The sequence below is a fragment of the Cariama cristata genome, unplaced genomic scaffold (assembly GCF_000690535.1).
Source record: "Cariama cristata isolate BGI_N322 unplaced genomic scaffold, ASM69053v1 scaffold7184, whole genome shotgun sequence".
Classification (NCBI taxonomy): domain Eukaryota; kingdom Metazoa; phylum Chordata; class Aves; order Cariamiformes; family Cariamidae; genus Cariama; species Cariama cristata.
The window spans coordinates 40,052-61,449 of NW_009613468.1; the positions used below are offsets into that span (position 1 = coordinate 40,052).

General features: G+C 36.6%; 1 protein-coding gene across 3 annotated transcripts in view; it reads left to right on the top strand.

Annotated features, from left to right (window-relative positions):
• PAN3 (PAN3 poly(A) specific ribonuclease subunit) overlaps positions 1-21,398 on the top strand; it is a 68,324-nt gene that overhangs the window by 27,544 nt on the left and 19,382 nt on the right. For 2 of the 3 annotated variants that reach the window (XM_009699038.1, XM_009699036.1), the window contains exons 5-11: positions 4,812-4,962; positions 12,952-13,199; positions 13,752-13,856; positions 14,386-14,443; positions 15,567-15,728; positions 15,877-15,993; positions 16,105-16,206. In XM_009699038.1, coding sequence (XP_009697340.1) covers positions 4,812-4,962; positions 12,952-13,199; positions 13,752-13,856; positions 14,386-14,443; positions 15,567-15,728; positions 15,877-15,993; positions 16,105-16,206 — 943 coding nt within the window. The remainder of the gene's footprint in view (positions 1-4,811; positions 4,963-12,951; positions 13,200-13,751; positions 13,857-14,385; positions 14,444-15,566; positions 15,729-15,876; positions 15,994-16,104; positions 16,207-21,398) is intronic. The other variant, XM_009699037.1, reaches the window with a different exon arrangement.

The window sequence follows — 21,398 nt, forward strand, 5'->3', positions numbered from 1 at the left end:
GTACTTGGTGGTGCTTCAAGGATTCATTTGAGTGAATGCAGCAGTGGGGCCTTAGGAGTTTATCACTGAGGAGGGTAAAGACAAATCATACCTCTTGAAATTGATAGTTGATAAAACAGGCACTTTCATTTTACTGCTGGATTACAGAGATGTGTTGATATGTGCAGCTCCTCGTTGTAAAAGGCATGCTGCTGTGTGGTCCTCTCAGCGATGTTCTTCAGCTGAGATCCTTGGCGTGCTCTTTACTTTCATCTCCACCTTCCTTTAAGGAGCCTTGAATTGTTTTTTGGGTGGTACCCACAAAATATTTGTTTCTTCCCTTACACATTACATTTTAATTCTATTTCCTTTGATATCTTTAAAAGCATAAAAGCCACAGGACAGATAAACACTGTGCTGAATGGTGATGCAAATGAGATGTTTTCTAGTCCTTCCTCCCTTTTTACTTCTCTTGTGGTTCCATGCTTGCTAATTGCATCATGCCTAAGTTCAACCTTCCTTTGGACTGTACCTGTGGCTTACAACATTTTGCACTCTGCGATGTACAGAAATAGAGAAATTGGTTTTGTGTGTGGAGCTGGATGGGCTCAGTTTTGTGGTCTGTCCTTGGAAGTTTCTTTGCAAAGCTGGCTGAAAAGAGGCTCTTCTCTCTTTGAGAGAGCACAGACATAAGGAATCTGGAAATAGGGTATTTTGGTGAAATTTCTTCGTGGAATCATTCTGGTGAGAATGCGTGATGCAGGTGTTAATTCAGATAACACCTAGGGAAGTTGCTTCCCTGCTTTAGTTTGGCAGTATTTTTATGAATGTACTGGGAGAAGGAGAGTGAGATTTAAAGTGGCCAGGCTGAGAGGGAGTCAGAATGGTGGTAATTCTAGCAAGTGCACGAGTTGGAAGTTACTTTAAGTGGGTTGCTAGAAAAATTTAACATAGCTGACACGGCTGTTCTTACTTTTGTTTAATGCTGTTTGTTGAAAACATGTTAATTAATGTTTTGAAATAATTTTGTATGTGCCTTTTGACAGGACACTTGCATTTGAAACTGAAAATACAGTCTTTAGTTTGTTGCGTAGTGCAGACAGCTCTAGTAGGCTTTCTGTTTCTTGTTTGGGCGTTAGAACGTGCTTTTGCCGCTTTTGTTTTTAACATCACAGTATTGCATAATTCATTACGTGTCCTCTTAAGTATTTCTTGCCTCTCCGTTCTTTTAATTACTCCCAAGGTTTAATAAAAGTCTTCAATACCTGTTGTCTCTACAATTTTTTACCAATCCTGATTTACTCAGACTTAAAATTTTAAGCCTAGTCTAGCATGAATAAGTTACTTTACTCTGAGATAAGTAATTAATGACTGATAAGGTGAAATTTGTTTTAAAGCTGTGCTTGTGAGAAATTTAAACATAATACAGAATGAAGAAAATGTTTTTTCACTAATTAGAAATAGATTTCTTTTCATTCTTACAAAGATTTTAATTTTTTTTTTTACTCAATTTCGTGTTGGGAAATTTGGTAAGATTCTAACAGAAAAACTGTAAAAATGCCCTGAAGGATTTTAAAGCGTAGTCCCCTTTTTGACAGATTTTTTTTTTCAAGCTTACCATTGATCCAAATGTAAAACAAAGACTGGAATTTACACTTTGTATTTTCAGTTACCAGAGCAAAAGTAGGATATTTTTCCAGACAAAAAACATAATTTTTTGAACCATTGGGCATTAAGAATGTGGCTTCCTAATTTTGGCATATTTGCATGCTCATTGGTGCAGAATAGGTTGTCTGCAAAGTTTGAAAAATAATGCAAAGATTAAGTATTAAAGAACTAATTCCATTCCCTCACTTAGTCTAGTCACTTATTCTAGCCTCCATGCTGTGAAAGTCTTTGGGATAGATTTTTTTTTTTAAATTACTTTGTTGGAAGCAAAGTATATGCATGAAAGTTAGTGTTTTACTTCAGATGAAGACTTGTGTGCTTTTGGAAACGTTTTAAGAACTGTGCCTTCACACAGGTGTAATGTACATAAATGTGACTTGGGGCTTAAGCTTTGAATTTTCTGACAGTGTTAACCAGTTTTGACCACAAATTATTAGATCTTGTACTAGTTTGATTAGTTTGTTCTTGCTGGTGGCTGTGGAGCTCAGGTATTTTTCTGTACTTAGAAAACAACTTCAACGTGGAACCACTGGAACCAAAATGTAAGTCACTTTTTTTACCAATGGAGAAAGTCTTGCATTACAGCTTCATGTTTATAGTATCAGCAAAGTAAAACAGGCTTGTGTAGTAAAGGGTCTAGCTGTGCGTATCAAAGTGATTTACTCATATAAAATGCTTTCATCAAAGTTATATAGAAGCAACTTAATTTTATCAGGCTTTCATTCTGATCCTGAGTTGTGACACCAAAAAATGGAATGAAAACTGAATTTCCATCAGGCTCGACCTGTTGCTGTTTGTAATTCTACAGCATAAACCCAAACTGCTCTAGCAGATTTTCCTGGGTTTGGCACTTTCGCTTGGATAAACTAAAACACCTCCCGGTTGAAGTGGAGCTCTCAAGCAGCTGCATTTTAAGATGATGATGGATATATAAGTAACTTTGAGACCAAAACTGGTCTATGAAAACTTGCAGAATGCATTTAGGAATAAAAAGCATCCCTGTGCTATAGGCATTGATTGAGTCAGTTGGTGAAAGTGGTAAGAGTTTAGCCAGAATGGTGTGGATGAGATTTTGGGAACTCTCTCAGTTGCTGTAGGAGAGGCTGAGGCTTTCTTCCAGGAGGGTTCTTTCTCTTCAACTTTTTCTGCCGTGTCCTGCCCTTGTTGCCTAGTTGACACAGTATTTAGGTGTGGGTAGAGCTGTGGATGTGTCGTGGCTGGTTTTAGCAGTGGAAGGATGTGGATCCCCTGTAGTTCTTTGAAATTGCATGTTTTTAGCAAGATGCTACAAATTCTGTCCCTTGCTCTCCCAGTTGTTTGGTTTGATGATGACTTTTCAGCTGTATCACTATTTGGACAAATTCTGCTTGGCTCTTTACTACCTCTGTCATTTCCCCCAGTTGTAGGGCAGATTGGGCTGAATGGGTGCATGCCAGATTTTATCTAGAGGAACACCATGCTCTTAGTTATTCCTGTACCTAAAATTCAGATAAGTCCAGAGTATTACCTTTTGAGTTTAAATGTATCAGTGATTTGTTTTCAGTCTGTGTAACACAACTTGCCATTTGTTTTGCTGCATTACTGTATACCTTAGCAACTTTTCCTTAGCTAACTGTGATTGAAGAGTTTTAAAATTCTTACGAACTTCTTACCCACGTGAATCTAAGTGTTTTACTTCACCAATCTAGTTACTTGGTTATAGCTATTCTTTAAATATTCAGACACATACACATATAGAATGACTAATACGTAACACCATAAGGTGGCTAGTGGTTAAAATTTATTATATGATTAAAATTGGAACATTCTTACTGCTTGCTTTTAAACCTAAGCATCCTCTTTAATTTTTACAGCTTTTAGAATCCTCTTTCTTTTTCCAGTGCTTTGAAATACATTAGTACTATGATGTTTGACTGAAGTGTTCAAATAAAGATATTAAAACCAAAATAACACAAAAAAAATACTTTTCAAATACTTTTCTTCACTTTCTAAATTAGTGTTTTGTAATCACACTTCTTTTCTAATTTGGCACTAACTTAACTTCTTTGATGCCACTTTATTCAAATTGGTAAAAATCAATACTGGTGATTTAGCTAATAGTTGATATATTTGCACATTTTAAAACTGCCTAAACCCAAAGTGATCCAATATAATTTGTGTTAAAAAACCACTATGGATTGCCTTAGCAGTATCCTTTGTCTATTGGGAGTTGTTACTATCTTCTCACTTTACCTCTTCTGTTTAGACACTTTTGAGAGGTACACTGAAGGTTGCTTAATAAACTTAACTTTGACAATTAATAATTTTCAAGCTTTTCTGTCTTCATGTAATAATTGGTTTTATTTCTTGGCTTAATTTCTTTTTTTTTCTTCCACTAATGTCTCCTGTAATCGGCTGTCCAATAGTAAGATTTTTGCCTTTTGAGCTCTAATTAGGAGTTTCTTTTTCTAACCCTCCCTACTCTAAAACAAACAAAAAACTCACCCCAGGACAAACAACCTCTCCCCCCCAACTAAAAAACCCTTTGCACAGATTTCAATAGAAATTAGTCGGCTGTGTGATATGTTTTATGTACTAATAAGTAGTCAATGTTTGACTGTCACTCTGCTGCTGTTTGTTTCTGTGGTACCAAATTAAACCTCAGTATTACAGGTGCTACATAAATGGAGTAGGTAATTAGAACAAACGTAAGTTAACTTCACTAAAAAGGAACATATAGGCCTATTTGAAATAGAGGCAGGGTTAACTTCTTTAGTAGGAATCACTTTTACTGCTTTAATTTGAAACTGCTGCTGAGTTTGAGATGAAATCTCTAAAGTCACGTCGGCGCAGTCTGTGCAGCAGTGGCAAGGCTTTCTGTGTCACGTCTGTTCTCCAACTTTATAACGTAATGCTTATGGAAAACCTTTTCAAAGTGTTTGTATGAACTCGGATCAGCTGTTCATATGGAGAGCTTGCTAATGCTACTTCAGACCTCAACTAGGAACACATTTAAATTTGTTCGTGCAGCTTCCAGTATCTGCTGTTCTTGTCAGCGACCTGTATGTAACTTAAAAATATCCCCTGCGCTCGGTAGGCTTGCCTAGAAAGTACTCTAGCAAGTAGGCACTGTCCATCTCTTCACATTTAAAATAAACATTTAATTTACATTTGTTTTTAAACAGACACCAAATCCTTCTGCAAGTGAGTTTATTCCTAAAGGAGGATCAACCTCCAGGCTGAGTAATGTATCCCAGTCAAGTATGTCTGCCTTCTCTCAAGCCTTGTTCTCTCACCCCTCCATGGGAAGTCCTGCTACTGCTGGGCTAGCACCAGGTAAGTGGAGAGTAATGATTTGCAGTACAGTTACTTCTTTTAACTTAATGTCAAATGTAACCCTGCATAGATGGCAGTCAGGTTTATTGGGTATAAATGTAGCCACCTCCTACTTTAGCTCTTAAAATTAAGGCAGTCCTCAAGTGTATAAACATGCAGGAACTTGGGATTTATCTTCCAGTGGTATGGAACTCACACTGCAGGCTGTGAAATCTGTTCAGCCACAGCAGCACTGAGTTTAACCCAGCCTAACTTAACTCTGCTTTTTTGGGGGAAAAGGTGTGCTGAGCTATCACACACTGTGTTCTCTGCACTCCTTGCCAGAGCAGTACATGAAGATGATTTAAACTACTCGCAGTCTAGAAATGCACTGCAGTCAACAATGAATATGTGCTCTGATTGCCACACACTGGTCTGCTCTTTTGTTTTATTTCTAGAGTGTGTAATCTAGAAGCAATTATTTTCAATGGTAATGAGTATATATGGGGACTTAAAAATCTCAATGAAAAACAAAAAGTAGAAGATAAGCTTATTCTAACATAATTTGCCTTGCAAAGTAGTGTTAATTGTTATTGTATCTGTCATATGTAATCCCACTCTTAAGACCAATTCATTATTTCCCACATTTAAAACTCTTGCCAAAATGTGTTCCATGCAGTCATACAAATCTGAGTGACAAGATTTTTTTTTTTTTTAATGCTTAAAAAGTTCAAGCTCTTCATGCATCTTTTGGACTTCTGATCTTAAAAAGTGAGCTTAATTCTGATAATTCTATTTAAAATAAAATGAAATAGTTTCAAGGTATAACCACCAGTACATCTGGATATTACACATTGCAGATCCTTTGGCAAGTTTCTGTACATACTTAAACCTTCGGCAATCTCTTGTGACTGACCAGAAACATTAGGTAGCTGCCAAAGGCAGAGGGGCAAATATTGTAAATGTTTGGGTTTTTAAACCAGTATTGGCGATTACCATCTATTATACAACTTCAGTCTTTCGTGATGCTGAGGGATAAATCTGTGTCAATGTGAAAGAAGCCAGCGCTTAGCTTGCATGTTGTAACTGTCCAAACCAGCTAGGAAAGTGATTGATGCTTCTGCTGACCAAGTGAACATGTTGCAGTACTGTGTCTGATTCATACTATGTTGTGCTGTACAGTCTTATTGGAAAACTGTTGTGTTTATATACCTCTCAGCCTTGTCACCTGGATTGAAAAGTGTATAAAGGATTAAATAGAATACAGTAAAATGATCTACTTTTGGAAAGTGTCCAGTGGGGTCTCAGAGGGATCCTTCACAGTCCAATTTCTTTACTTCTGTAAGTAATACCTGAAAGGATAAATAATGCTGATGAAAGAAGTTCACACAATTTGAGCTCCTAGAAATATAGGTGCTAATGCTGAAAACTATCTAGGTTCAAATACTATTATTTGTTTATGGATGAGAGGAATGGGGGAGTATTCACGAGGGCTAACTTCAGGCAAAGTTGGCTTGTTTCCCTGCTCTTCCTGTATAATTAAAAAGAGAATATAGTTCAGAGTAGGGATCTGGGTAGGGTGCTCTGAATTTCTCTAGAAGCTTCTTTCTCTACACTGAGAGCAAAATTTTCTGAACCTAAGTATCCTGTGTAAATAATACTCATAGACATTTATTTTTGTATTTAAACGATTCAGCTGTCAGTAATATACATCCACAAAAACTTCTCTTACCTCAGGGTGAGTTAGGAAGTGCTCTTTCTAAAAGATTAGGCTCTTAAATAAGAAAGTAGTATTCATGTGTGGGGAAGCTTCAGCATTTAGGTCATACTGGGTAACAGAATAAAAAAAGATTTAAATATGTTCTTAAATGGTCATTAAAAATTATTGTTGGGATCTGTTAGCTTTCAGTAAGTGAAAGCAAATTGAAATGAAACCTATATAAAGAGTTTATAAGAATTTTCCTTTAAATAAAGGTCAGTCTTCTTCCAGTTAAATGGTGTATACTCACCAGTAGAGTGACTTTCAGGAAACACGTAGAAGATTTAAGCGTTTGCACAAGATTAAGATTGCTTATAGCAGCTTACAGGGTACTGGAAGAAATCAGTATTTCATAAGAAATAAGGAAATGTAGTATGAATAATTTGTTAAAAGCTCTATTGTTTAATTCATCCATAACAGAGTAGGTAAATGATGAGACTAATCCTTTGATTTCCCTGTTGAGGATGGAAAAACTTAAGTTCTTTCACATACCTAATTTCTGAGATTTCCCCAAAGGTAGGTGTAAATCAAAACAACTTTTGACATCTAGTATTTCACAGATAACATCACAAAATTGATTTTCCCTGGAAAATATTTGTTCTGCCTGTCTTATCAACAGCACTGCAGAAATACTGGAAGAAACGACAACTGAAACCTAACATACTTTAATAGATAACTTCTTGTATCTACACCTGACATATCCGTTAGGGCATAGCATGGAAGAAGGCTACTCCTACTTCTACGTGTATTTACTTAGATAAGTGCTTTCTGGTATAATCTCAACACAGAGTCAGTCTTCATCTCGGTAGCCTTTAATAGAATATGAAAACAGAGTGAAATGAAATCTGACTTACACAAATAGCTGGAGAAAATGGTGCTGTTGAAGAGCTTTGAACAGACCTCCTTCCCCACCGACAAACTTTCTTTCCTTAAGCTCACTTGGATAATACCCTATGTTTGTTCCTTCCATTCCCTTGCTAGCAAACACATCTTGTTTATCATTTGTATGGGAAATTTAGTGAGTTGTTGACAGTCTTCAAATAGTACTTTTGCTAACAAGCTTATTTTATCCAGTTCTGTGTGGCAGTTTCAGAGTAACAGCACCATTAAAATATGCAGCAAAGTGTATGAGAGAAATTCATGGATGTCATCGGAGCGATAAGACATCGTTGCTGTGTTAAACTTGAGAGAGAACAGATGTATAGCCCCCAGCAGAGAAAATCTTTGTCTGGCTTGGGTTTGCTTAAGCCAAGTTATAGCTAAAGAGCGATGCCTTTGTCATCGATGGAAATGACAGCTAATTGCTCTTGGTTCTATATTTAGGCTAAGACAGGCTCTGAGCTTATGTGGAATGTAAGAGATCCCATTTCTGCTGCCAGTCTGAACCTGCAGGCTTAGGAGCCAGGAGCGTGACACATCTCCATTCAGGATGGGCTACGAGAGTGGTGTTCTTGGAGCTCGTGACCCCAGTTGGAAATGGAGCACTTTCAGCTGAGCTGGTTTGAGTGGCCTAAGGCCCCCAGAGCTTGTTCCCACCTCCTGTATCAAATATGGTGCAGCATTCTGCAGGGGGAGTTCCACAGTCATTCCAGAATAATACAAGAAAGGAAGAAGGCAGAGAGACTGTAAAAGTAGTTTTTTCCTCAAATAAAATAGAGGAGGAAGAACTCATGACTCTAAAGTTGTTTGTGGAATTAAGCAGATTTAATCAACTTGGAAATACACAGCTACAATGCTAATGACCTGATAGAAAGCTTATAATAAAAATGAATATTTAATGAATTTAAGGATGCTGCTTTAAGTTCTTGAAAGAGTCTGGTTTTATTATTTACTTCAACTTGTCATTTCTCAAAATGTACCTAGCAGTCTAGAGTATTTCTAAAGTACAGAACATTAAGGTGATAAAATGTTAAATACTTAATTTCTGACCGCTGAAGTGTTACAAGCCTTAGAGGCATAGGGATATGGTTGTAGATGAGTAAATTTGCAGGCAAAACTTGTGGTTTTTTTTAAAGTATTTATGTTGTAGGCCAGCTGATTCGCATACACGAGCGTAATGAAATCCTGCTTCACTAAGTTGTAAACTCTCATTGAATCCAAAAACTGTAGACACTGAGTCCTTAATGAGCGTTCATGCTTGATGCCCTTTCTTTGATCCTGTTTATCTGTATGAATTCTCAGATTCAAAATACAACCTAGCTTTTAGTTCAAATACACTGCATGCTACAAAGCTTTATTAGAAACGTTAATCTCGTAAGATATCTTTGAGCACTGTCTCAAATGCATTTCAAAGTCTACCACTTCCCTTTCCTCACTCACAATGACGCTTCAGAAATAAAAAACGAATGCGAGAAGTGAAAATATAACAATAAAGAGGCATATATAAATATGATCTCTTTCTCTACCTAAAATGAGAATAACAGCAGGAGCTCCAGGCATGTGTAGGTAGCCCATACAGTTGCTGTGAATGTTGTGAAAAGACCTTCAAATCCTGCTACCATTTCCATGTTGGTGTGATACTATGACAGCTGCATACCGTGACTCCATTTTTTAGATGTAAGTAATTGTGAAGTGAAAGAAGCCCCTTTTCCTTGTGGTTTACTTTTCAAGATAGTATTTGACTTCTTCATGAAAGGGTTTTAAGATTCACTGACACAAGGAATGGAGACACACCTTTGCTAGTAGATAAGTCTCAGGAAGGACCACTTGAAGCAGGCTGTTTGGTGTTTGTCTCTAGTATTCCTGTAGGCATTTGAATTTTAGTACAGTGGAACACTGAACTGTCTCATAGGGAAAGTTTAAAAATGTTATTTGTCAGGATTGCTGATATGATATATACATAAAAAAAATTGTAATTAGATTATTCAAACCCCATTTTTTCCTTAGGCCTTTAAGTGAAGAAGTGTTTATATAAATTGTGCTATTGAACACAGCTTGTCTAATTCTGCAAGGAGTGGTTCTGTATTCACCACACTGTTACCATTCTATGTTCAGTGCTGCCTTTTTCCTTCAGTATGAGTTAGTAGGAATATATGTTCACCTTCTAATACAGCCATTTTCCTTTGTTTTCCTCTAATTCTATTATGTTGTGGTTAAATATTAATGTTAGCATTGTTTTAACTGATTGAAATACTAATGAAGTTGATGAGATCTGCTTGAGTTTGTACACCCAATTATTTGCTTCTGTAAGTACTTAGCTATGCATCAGTTTCAGTCTATTAAAAGGCTTTTTTCTTTTTTTGTGTGATACTAGACTTTTAATAATGAATACTTATTTAGACTCTGCAGAGTTCAGTGTAAGTCTCTCAGAAGAATATATCACCTTCAGTATTTGCTGCCTCAGCCTATCGGTACCCACTGCAGCACTAGCAGCAAATTCTCTTGTAACTGGTGGTATATTGTTCTAGTGGTATAAATCCAAACTTCTTTCTCAAGCTTCTTTTGTGTCTTGAACTTACTATGTATATTGGCACATGAGAAGCGCGTATGTTCTGCCCCCCAGATGATTTTCATTGAACTTTCTATGTGCTTCCAAAATCTGAGCTAAGTGAGGCTGGAAGGGCATTTGGAAGGTTTTGTGTAACTCTCTTCCTTTTCTTTCAATTTTGTACTTAAGATAACATTTACAGCATGCTGTGTCTTGTACGTATAGTCTTTATTTTAAAGTAGAGAAGTCTTTGGTTAATTTTTCATTAGTATATATGAAGGCTGCTGGATTTTTTTTCCTGGTTCCTGCAGTTGGATGTTTTATGGAAACAAAAGTTTATTGAAGCTGGTTATTTCTATCTGGGTAGAGATGACATGCTTGCAAGGACTTCAGTTAATACTGTGGTTCGTGGAACAGAGTGAAAAAGTCATGTCAGTAACTTTCCCTAGGTGAAGAGAAGCCCTTGAACATCATAGACACAAATTGTATAGCTGCTTCAGGTTTATGACCACTTTGATTTTAATAATAATAGATTGTTTCCTTTGAAATTGCTTTTTTCCTCCAGTGGATTAAGAATGCATTCATAGTTTAGTCAGTAACAGTAGCTGTTGAAGTCACTGGAGGCGACTTTTACCTTAATGGCAACTTTCTTTTGTAGGATAAACCAGTGCTATCACAATGCATGATATTTTGTGGTCATACGGTTGGTTTATAAACAGATTTTTAGGAGACTACTTAGGTTACTATTCAGAAGTACTTTAAAAATTAACATTCAGAAGTGCCTGTTGTAATTCACATTTTATTAAGTTAATACACTAATCAGCAAGCAGTTATTCCACAGTATTGCTTGTCTACAAGGTGTGTGTACACACATGTACGTGTATTAATATAAAGAAAAGTTCTGGCCCAGAAAAGTGTAGACTTTATATTTTTATATTTTTCATATTCTCTATTTTATATTTTTATTAAAAAAAAAATGGCTGAAGAGACCCAACTAAAGAGAAAGGCACAAGATTTTGTTATGGTTTACATGAAAAAAATCTTAGGGGGTGTGGTGCAGTTTTTTTTTGGAGCTATTGACTTTTCAAGAACAAAAGAAATAATTGTGCTGAATTAATACATGTATGTTTTGAGAAGTCAAAGCAGTAAATGATTGGAGCTAAATGAAAGTTACAAATATTCTGTTCATGTCATTAGGATAATGTAGCTTCAAAATAATTTTTCTCTAAGTCATGATTAAACTGCTAATACTAAAATGGTTATTTGCTTTTGTGGTTTGTTTAAAAAAAGAAAAAAGTAAAAGTGGGAGGGATGCGACTACTGTAGGGACAAGGCACGAGTGTAAAAACACTCCTACACATTACTGATGATGCATATTGAGAACACTGTGTACAGTAACTCTTGATGTAACTAAACTAGGTTTTGGTAACTAAAAAGTGTGTACGCAAAAAAAAGTTGCTCTTGCTTTTATTAGTCAGTTATTTGCTTAAATTACTTTGGTTACCAGAGTTTATAGATGGGAGTAATGTAAGCAAATATATGAGTAGTAACTAGCTGAATTCTTAGAGAAGAAGTTTTAGCTGTCAATAGAGCATTAAATATAAAAGTTGTGTATCTTATATCCTTTCAAAGAAAGAATTTAGTATGACTAATGTCAATCTGACTGCTAAAGAAGAGAAAGTACATCCCAATCTGAACTGAGCAACAATAGATTTCAAAGATGCTCCCCTCATGGTGTTAATCTGAACACCTGGATATCTAGGATCTTCTGCTAGTAATACTAGGAGTTTTTTGAAGGGTGATCTCATCCTCAGTAGCACCCTGGAAGGTTTATTTGACACCTAAACTTTTACAAATAAGCATATCTGAGAATTCTGCATACAGTGACTCTTGAAGTAACTAAACTTGTTTTTGGTAACTAAAAAGTGTGTGTACAAAAAGAGTTGCCCTTGGTTTTTTCCCACTGATACTCTTTGTTTTGAAGCTGACCTTCCCAAGTTTCAGTTGAGTTGTCTGTCCAACGTTGAGGGTTAACACCAGTCAATAAAATAATTTTAAATAGATTTGAAAATCTCAGCATGAATGTCTAACAGACTTCATATCCTGAGAAGTTACCTATCTTTACAGATCAAATAAATCTTTTGGGGGATGATTTTTGAATATAATATTTATTGGAAAATAGATAATTTCTCCCCTGAAATTATTAAAAGTGACATATTGTGTATTGCTTGTTTGTGTGCTGTAGTTACTGGAGATCTAACTCTAATACTGTCATAGCTGTGGAGTTGGTTCTAGTAAAAGGTACACATGTAACTAGGTGAAGTGAGTTACAGCTTAGCAAACTCCATTGACTGCTCATGTAACTCTTACGTAAACATTCACTTATGTCATCATTAATGTTTTATCTTTTTGCAGTTTAATAAACCCTCTTAGCCACAGCATTAATTTGGTTCATCTCTGCCTTTCTACTACTTCTGTGTCTTTCATTCCAGTTCTTCAAGTGTAGATTATAAGTTCCCAAGCCCTTTCTCTCTGAACTAAGCAAAGATTTTGGGGAAAATGTATCTGTTCAGTCTTGCTGTTAATGTTTTACCTCTTAACTCTTCATGTAGATGTAGCAATCCTTAAGTGTCTGACCCACTGGGAATACTGCTGGTAGTGAAGGCTGGTTTTTTTTGTGGTGTGGGTGGGTGGGGTTTTTTTTGTGTGTGTTTATTTTTTTTAGTGTGGTGTTGTGTTTTGTTTTGTTTTTTTTTTTTTCAAATTGCAAATTTTTTTTTTGATGACAGATTTGATCAAGAACATCTTCTTGTGTTTCTTTAAGGAATGTCACTGTCAGCAGGATCTTCTCCTCTTCATTCCCCCAAAATAACTCCTCATACCTCTCCTGCTCCTCGAAGAAGAAGTCATACTCCTAACCCAGCAAACTATATGGTGCCTACTAGTGCCTCTGCTTCTGTCGCTAATGCTGTCTCTCAGCCTCCATCTGCTGGCCAGGTGATCCAGAAGGAAACCGTGGGTGGAACAACGTACTTCTATACTGATACAACTCCTGCACCTCTCACAGGAATGGTAGGTCTGCCTTCCATACAGAAGCCTATGGAGTTGCCAAATGCTGAAGTGGTTGATACTACAGAGATTATTCTTAACATTCGGACGATTTGGCCTTTTAAGTGTTGTAATTGTTCTCCAAAATCACTAAAGTTTATGGACCAGAGAATTTTTAATGCATTTTTCATTTACTTCTGTGTAGAATTTTGGGGTTTTTTATACAGCAATAGAAAGAAAGCATTTTATGTGTATCTCAGGGGATACATACATTGAGAAAACATCAGATTTTTTTCTTCTGATAGGTTAAATAACTCTTACAGTGGAGGGGAAGAGGCAGTTACAAAAATGTTGAAATAACTATGTACATACATACACACACGCACACCTCCTCTTGAAGTCATTAGTAGTGACTATCACATAAAGAAATGGTAATGTGTCTGACAGTGTATTTGCAACATGTACTGTGCGTGAAGACTTCGTAGTTCAATAGTTCAAACTAAAAGGGTGACAAAACTCGTCGTTTTCCCTATCCTTAAGGATTTTAAACTGCTTCTTCAAATACTTTGTTTTCAGGTATTTCCAAACTACCACATTTACCATCCAGCTGCACCTCATGTTGCTTACATGCAGCCAAAAGCAAATGCACCTTCCTTCTTCATGGCCGATGAGCTCAGACAGGTAAAATGATAGAGAATTTAAAGGAAAATCATGTATCTTGGCAAAAAATAGAAAATTGCTAATAGCAGAAGAGAAGTAGCCACTCAAAATCTATGCAGTCAATTTTCCCTGTGGAGAATTTAAAAAAATCAAGTCCTGTAATAGATGGAGTACAACAGAGGGTGGGAGTGGGTTACAACATACATGACTGCAATCTAATCTGCATGCCGTGATTTACTATTCAACTGAGCATTCTTACTTCTTGTGTGTTGTTTTGGTGTGAGTTCATTTATGTAGCATTCCTTTAAGCTGTAATCCTGTCCAGTTTAAGTCTTTCATTGAAATGAAAGTACATGCAGGCGTGAGTTCATTAATTTATGTATTTTGTCATTAATGTTTTCAAGCCTGGTGGTCTTCTTGCCCCAGACACTTGCATCAACTCCCTATTTTAGTACAAGTAGCTGGTACTTCAAAGACAATGTACTGTTAACGTATCAAAAATGATGAGCTGAATTGTAATGTTCAAATCTTGACTTAATTTGTTCTTCAGGAACTGATCAACAGACACTTAATAACTATGGCCCAGATTGATCAGGCTGATATTCCTGGTAAGTAAGTGTTTATATTGAATATGCAACCATGCGTATTCAACAATATTAACAACATCTTGCAAAAAACAACACCTGTTTTTAATTTTTTCATGAAACCTTAATCATCAGCCTGGGCTGTGGATAACCAGATAAAAAGTATTTCAGAAATATGAAATTTGTTTCTTACTTCTATTCTCTTTTTCTTCTGTAATTTTCTTCTGTTTTGAAACTCCTTAATGGTTGGGAATACTTAAAATTGCTGAGAAAGGAAAAATCATTAAGGCAAAAAAGCCTTGTGAAGAGCAGTACTATATTACTTTGTACATATTAGGTATTTCTTTAAAGGATGCATGTATTTTCAAAGACTACATATGAACTAGCAAATTAGTTTGTTTTGAAGCGAATTGGCTGGTATATCAGAGAAGGCTTTGTACTAGTTGTCAGGCAAGAGAAGCATATACTATTCATTGTAATTTGACTTTTGGAGAATTTACAATTGACTGTGTTCAACAGATCGCTTCTTTTGGTCGCAGTGCCCTTATTTCTGAAATGTGTGTTTAATATGATAATGATACAGTAAAAGAATGCAGTTTAGTTTACTAATCCAGATGAGGTACAAGTGTATCTCTTCTTGCACGGGTAATCTCTTAATCTGATTTGTAAAGCTTCAGCACTTCTCTTTTCTAAACCAGTATGTTAAAACACATAAGATTCAGATTTGCTTTTTTGTGATGAAAACGGGGTTCTTAGAGTGGTATGAAGTCTGTATGGGAGTTGGTGCTTATTTATTAATCTGTGCAGAAAAAAAAAAACACCAAAGGCCATTTGGAAGGGTGAATTTTTAAGGCAAATGAGAAAATGGCAGATGGAACTGTGCATCTATTTTGTTGATTTTTTTTTTTTTTTTTTTTACTTGGTGTAACTATTTTTCTGAAGTTACTTTAGCTCTGTGGAATCTCTTCCAAGAATCTATATATTGGTATTAAAGCAAAAATACTGAATTTTAACTTTACATGCACCTAAAAGATGGTGTGAAGAATTTACGTATTAATGACAGTCATTTTAATCTTCTCTGCTACTGTAATAAGTTTCTCAAAGTCAACTGTCGCCTAATATGTTTCTGTATATAAACTGATGTTAGCAGTTCCTGCGGAAGTGGACAGCTACCACAGTCTCTTTCCTTTGGAACCACTGCCACCACCCAATCGGATACAGAAAACAAGCAACTTTGGGTATATTACATCATGCTATAAAGCTGTAAATAGTAAAGATGACCTGCCGTATTGCCTTCGGAGGATACATGGTGAGAAAAACTGAGTTGTTAGCATTCCTAAGCATGCTAGTCATATTTTAACATCTGGTGGCTTTTCAGTAGTTTCAGAAGAAATGTTAAAGAAAAAATTCTCCTCTAAAACACTACATTTTAAACCATGGGTTTTGTTCTTTTCTAGGTTTTCGTCTTGTTAACACAAAATGCATGGTATTGGTTGACATGTGGAAAAAAATTCAGCACTCAAATATAGTAACTTTGCGTGAAGTGTTTACCACTAAAGCATTTGGAGAACATTGTAAGTTGTGTGTGGTGGTTTGTTTTTTTTTTTTTCTCTCCCAACTGATGTGTTGAGACTTTTTTCTAAATATGCTTGAGTTAGTAATTGTCACATGTTTCTATTTTTAAGCTCTGGTGTTTGCGTATGATTTTCATGCTGGAGGAGAGACTATGATGAGCAGACACTTCAATGACCCTAGTGCTGATGCCTATTTCACAAAACGAAAATGGGGTAAGGAAAATACATTATCATACGATACTTCTGTAGACTATTTCTAATACTTAAGCAGTAAATAGCTGGTCAGAAATAGTTGTTCAACTTAATTTTTTAGCTAATCTGTTCTGTCATATCATAAGTTGATTGGGATCGGAGAACTCTTCTTCACTTTCTAGTTGTAAAATTTCTGAATATAGTTTGCTTTTTTTTTTTTTTTGAAATAACAGGGAAGTATAACTAGAGTTAAAAGTTAAGGTAAAAGTCTAACAATGAACAATTTACTTTTCTGGTCACATTTGACTTGTGTCAAATGCACTAATTTGCAAAATTGACATCAGTTTGTAAGGGAATTACAGTTCTTTGACAGGGAAATAAATTTGAACGGGATTGGGAGCCAAGAACTCTGGGGTCCTAATTGCAGGTCTGTCACTGGGTGACACCTGACACTGGAGATGTTTCCAAAATCATAAAAGACACATCCTATGTCAATTTGATGTTTGCTGTTCAGATCCCCTCCACTTACAATTTTTTTTTTCCTCAAAGTATTATGAGGACTAGTTAGACAGTGATTTACATAATGTTTTGAAACATGAAGTACTAGTTAAGCCAAGAAATGGATGGAAAAATTCTTGTAACATGCATTCTTTTTAGACAAAAACTTCACATCATAGGTCTGATTTTATTTCTTTTCAGATTTATACTATGACTTCAGAGGAATCACTAAAGCTGCATCTCCATTCATAAATAAAATCTGTTACAACATGGTCTGTGGCTCAGCAGGTCATGTAGCAGAGCTCATATCCATATGGCTAAAGCCTCTTCCCCTCCAGAACAGTGTGCTGCCAGTCCTGCTGCCTCTTAGGACCAGTTTGTGACCCATGCAGTCCCACAAACCGCACCCAGGCGTTGGCTGCAACGCAAGGGACCAAAGCTGTTCGTAGAGCCAGTGCCAGGCGGGGGAAGAGAGCTGGTCACAGCTGAATGGGATCACAGAAGGGCTTTGGGGTAGGAGGGTACCCTCGGAGCTCATTTGCCCACCTTCCTGTCCCATGCAAGACCAACCCTGAGATTAGATCCAGTAGTAGGGAAGACCAGATGACTACGACCTGGCCTTGTTTGTTTTATTAGAGTAGGTGTTCCCTAAATGTCTTTAGGCTGGCAGTGTATAAAGAGAAGCAGAAGCTAAGGTTTCTTCTTTCTTGTGCCTTTTGAAATTAGAGCCTTTAGTTGTGAATTCTATCTGTTTCAAAGGTTAACATGGAAAACTTTACTTGGGTACCTGGTAGATCAGAGTATAATGGATTGGTAGTGTGTGAATACATTCAAAGGCTTGTAGATCCCTTATGTACTGATTAATTCCCACTGGCTTTGCACTGAGCTGGCCGGTGTAGATGAGGTTGCAACTTGAGTTCCACCATTCATTTTGGTGGTAGTATCTTAGAGGAACCCTAGTTTGACTTGTCATATCCTGTGGCAAGTCAAAGAATGCAATTACAAATTCAGTGAGCCAGGTGTGAAACTAATTTGGTAGGAGAAACCTGGAACATCTGCTGCCAGGTTAACGACTGTTATGTGCAGGGATGGACTGCTGAGTGTCTGCCACCCATGGTTTTCAATTTCCATGTAAATCAGTCCTTGTTATGTTTTTGTACCTCTCTAGAGTATTATAGAAGAATGATGTCTGTTCTAGATAAAATAATGCAAGTTAGAATAAAATTCTTGGGGACACATTCTTTTGTCACACTGGAAAAGAGTTAAGTTTTGCTCTTATAAAGGGCAGTCATGTCTCCATTAATCTGTCAAAGTTCTTTGAAGGAAAATCCAGTGGATAAGATGCTGGTTTTTCGATGAAGTCCATCAGTTACTAAAAGAAACTAAGTGACCATGAGGTAAAATAGAAAGTCCTCAGTTAGGTTAATAACTGGTTAGAAGATAAGAAACAGGGTAAGAGTGAACCGTTGATTTTTCACAGTGAAGGGAGATCACTGATGGGGTCTCACAAGAATGTGTGCTGGGAGTTGTATTTCTTAACACGTTCACTTGTTTGCACTGAAGATAAATAACGGTCTGTCAAAGTTTGCTGATAATAGCAAATTATTTGGATTGTTAAAAACAAAGGCCAATTGTGATGCATTGCAGAAGGATCTTACAAGACTGGGACTCTTGGCAATAATCTAGCAGGTGATGCGATGTAATTTAAACTGATGTGATTGAGGAGAAACATAACTCTAGCTTTAAACATAAAATGATGGCCTCTGTTGTGGCTGTTACTGTTCAATAATAGATCTGGGGCTATAGTTAAGTAGATTAAGGAAAATACTGTCCTCTTGCTGGATAGCAGTAAATAGGAAATGCATTGTTGCAGATTACTAAGAAAACAATGAAATAAAAGACATTGTATTCAAGATGTGGGTGCATCATAGACTCAGATCTGTAGCTATGGTCCTCCTTACACATTTTGAAGGATGTAGAAGAACAGCGAAGAAGTTGAGAGGAGGTGACAGGGATGATCAAAGGCACGGAACAGCTTCTGTATGAAGAATGGCAAAGTGGAATAGTACTCTTCATGCTCTTAAAGATGGACAGGAATATGATGGGGTTAAAAATGACAGGAACATGGTAGGTATCTGAAAAATCATCAGGGATAAAGAAAAAATGATTAAGCAACAACAGTTTGCTGTTTCTTCCAGCCTAAAACTAGAGATTGACAAATGAAACTAGCCAGGTAGCAAATTCAAAACCTGTGTAAAGATAATTAAGCCATGGAACTCTGTCAGAGTATTGTGGATGTTTGCCTGGGTTCAGGGGGAAAGTGGGCTTACTCATGGAGGGAAAATACTTGAGGACTGTTAACTGCAAAGACACTATCTCTAGCTCAGGAGTTCCCTGAGCTGCAAATTGTTGGAGGCTAGTAGAAATATTCTATTTGTTTATGTTCATACACTCAGGTATCCATTGCAAGCTACTGTTCTGATTTTAGTGTCCAGGTAGTGGGCTCCCTGGACCATTTATTTGACCTACTACAACTTCCTTCTGTAGGCAGGGATGGTCTTTGAAATTGGAAATAAGACAGCAATTTATGTTCAGCCAAACCAAAGTATTATTTAATCAAAATGATCTGTTGTGGCAGAACTTTTACAGGGATATGGAAGGAAGATAACTCTTTCCTGCCTGTGGCACTTCTCATTACCTGCTCTTCCAGTCGTTTTATTAGATAAACTAGAAAAAAAAGTCACCTGAAATTCCCAAATTTTGCCAAATCTTTCTGCACATCTTTGCTTTGGCCTTTCTTTTTTGGTAACTGCTGCTTTCTAGTCTGGTCCTCAGTAGAAGGAGCAATTTAAGAGAGAAAAATAAGATTGCATACCTATAACTTGATTTCTCAGAATTGCCTGCCTTCACGGATCCTTTCTCCATCCCCTCACAGAGTTTCTTGGCCGTCTGCCTGCCTAGAGGAGACTCCCAAGAGAAGCAGGGGAATGGATGGAAGTTGGGTACTCTGCAGCATGAGGCCCAGATTAGTACAATTGCTTTTAAAGGTTTTAGGAGGCACAACACTGTGAACCTGATCAGTGAACTCAGAGAATTTGATTTCAGGTATGCAACCTTATTTATGTTGAACACTCCAGTTGGCAACACGAGATTTTGACAGTTAAAAGACGAGGATTATGGTTTACATAGCTGTCTTGCATGTCACTGGTGTCAGTGTGGTCAGTCTTGGGTTTTTTCTTTTTGCCGTGCTATTTACAGACTCTGTTACAGAACTGCTTTGGAAGGGATTTGGTGGAGGGGAAAAAAAATAGCAGCTTATGTTTATTTTTATACTGTAAACTAATGTCTTTGTTACTTCTGAATGCTATAGAATGTATTGCTTGTGTTCTTTATGCAATGAAATGTCCTCTTTCTTCAGGTGGTACAGTGTGATAATCCGATGTTGTTCTGTCATATTGTACTAAATTTATAAAAGTTTTAAAATCAGGAGTCTGACTTTTCAGTTAACTGTTACTTGGAGTACATTTATTTGAAAAGTTCCTTTTAGTTTGATTCTCATTCCTCATATTTCCTGAATACACTTACTTCTATCAAAAGTGTCTAAACATTGAATCTGTTGTTCTGGAACTTGTTGGTTTTCTTCCAGCTTTCTGATATTTCTCAACTTCAACATGTTAGTGCATTTATCTCTGCAGAATTCTCTTTAAATTAACAAATTAACCCAAAAGTACTGAAATGTTGTTCTTAACAGTCCAATAATTAAATGATAAACCACATTCTGAATGTAGGTACTTTAAAACTATCATCTAGAAAATCCGGGCAAATTAACAATAACTATCCACTGCTGCCAGTAAGGTTTTTTTCTTTGTCCTGATGAGTTCTTGTGGTTGGCAGAGATGAGCATGCCTTTGAAATGTCCTTTGGTCTGTTCATTAAAAATACTCTTGAGTAATTAAATGTTGGTGTATGTGCTGTTAATAGTAGTTTTCAGCACCACAGATTCTGCTTTTCAGCAAACACACACTTTCTAATGAAGATAGGCAAGTTTCCTGGACCTTGTTTTCCTTTGGACACATTAATAGTAATATGTAATGCACAAAAATGGACTTCACTGCTGACGTGACAATTTTTGCATCCCCGGTTGCTGAATGTTTTTTCATAAAATACCTCTTCCGTTGAAAAAGTAGTAAGTTGTATACTTAGACTGTGATGAGGAGAAAGAATATTTGAGTATTTACAGTCAATGTGATGTTGTTGAGGGCAAAGTATGTGACTAATAATTATCCGAAAATACCTTTGCCAAAAGCTGCAACTTTTTTGAAGTAAATTCAAGTTTTCAATATCTTCAGATTTTTTACAAAATGTAATGCTGCACTAGTAGTTCAGAACCTTTCTGTTTATTGAAAATTGGGAAACGTAAAACTGAAGCCCTCGTTTCCGTGGAGAAGGGGGAGAAATGAAGGCTGCTGCATTTCTCTTACTTTTAGTACTTTAACTCAGGAACACCAAGCAAACGCTGAACAATTCACAGTTCTCAATGTAAAAGACTGACTTACAGCCCTGAGAGGCTCAATTTAGTGAGCAACTAAATCTTTCATTAGGCTTCTGATTTATTTTTGTTTTTTGTAACTGTCTGATGAGAGTTGCTGTTTGTTAGCATGCTTTCTGACAGTGTCCCTGCTGATGTAAAACAGGTCCTACTGCCGGTGGTCCCC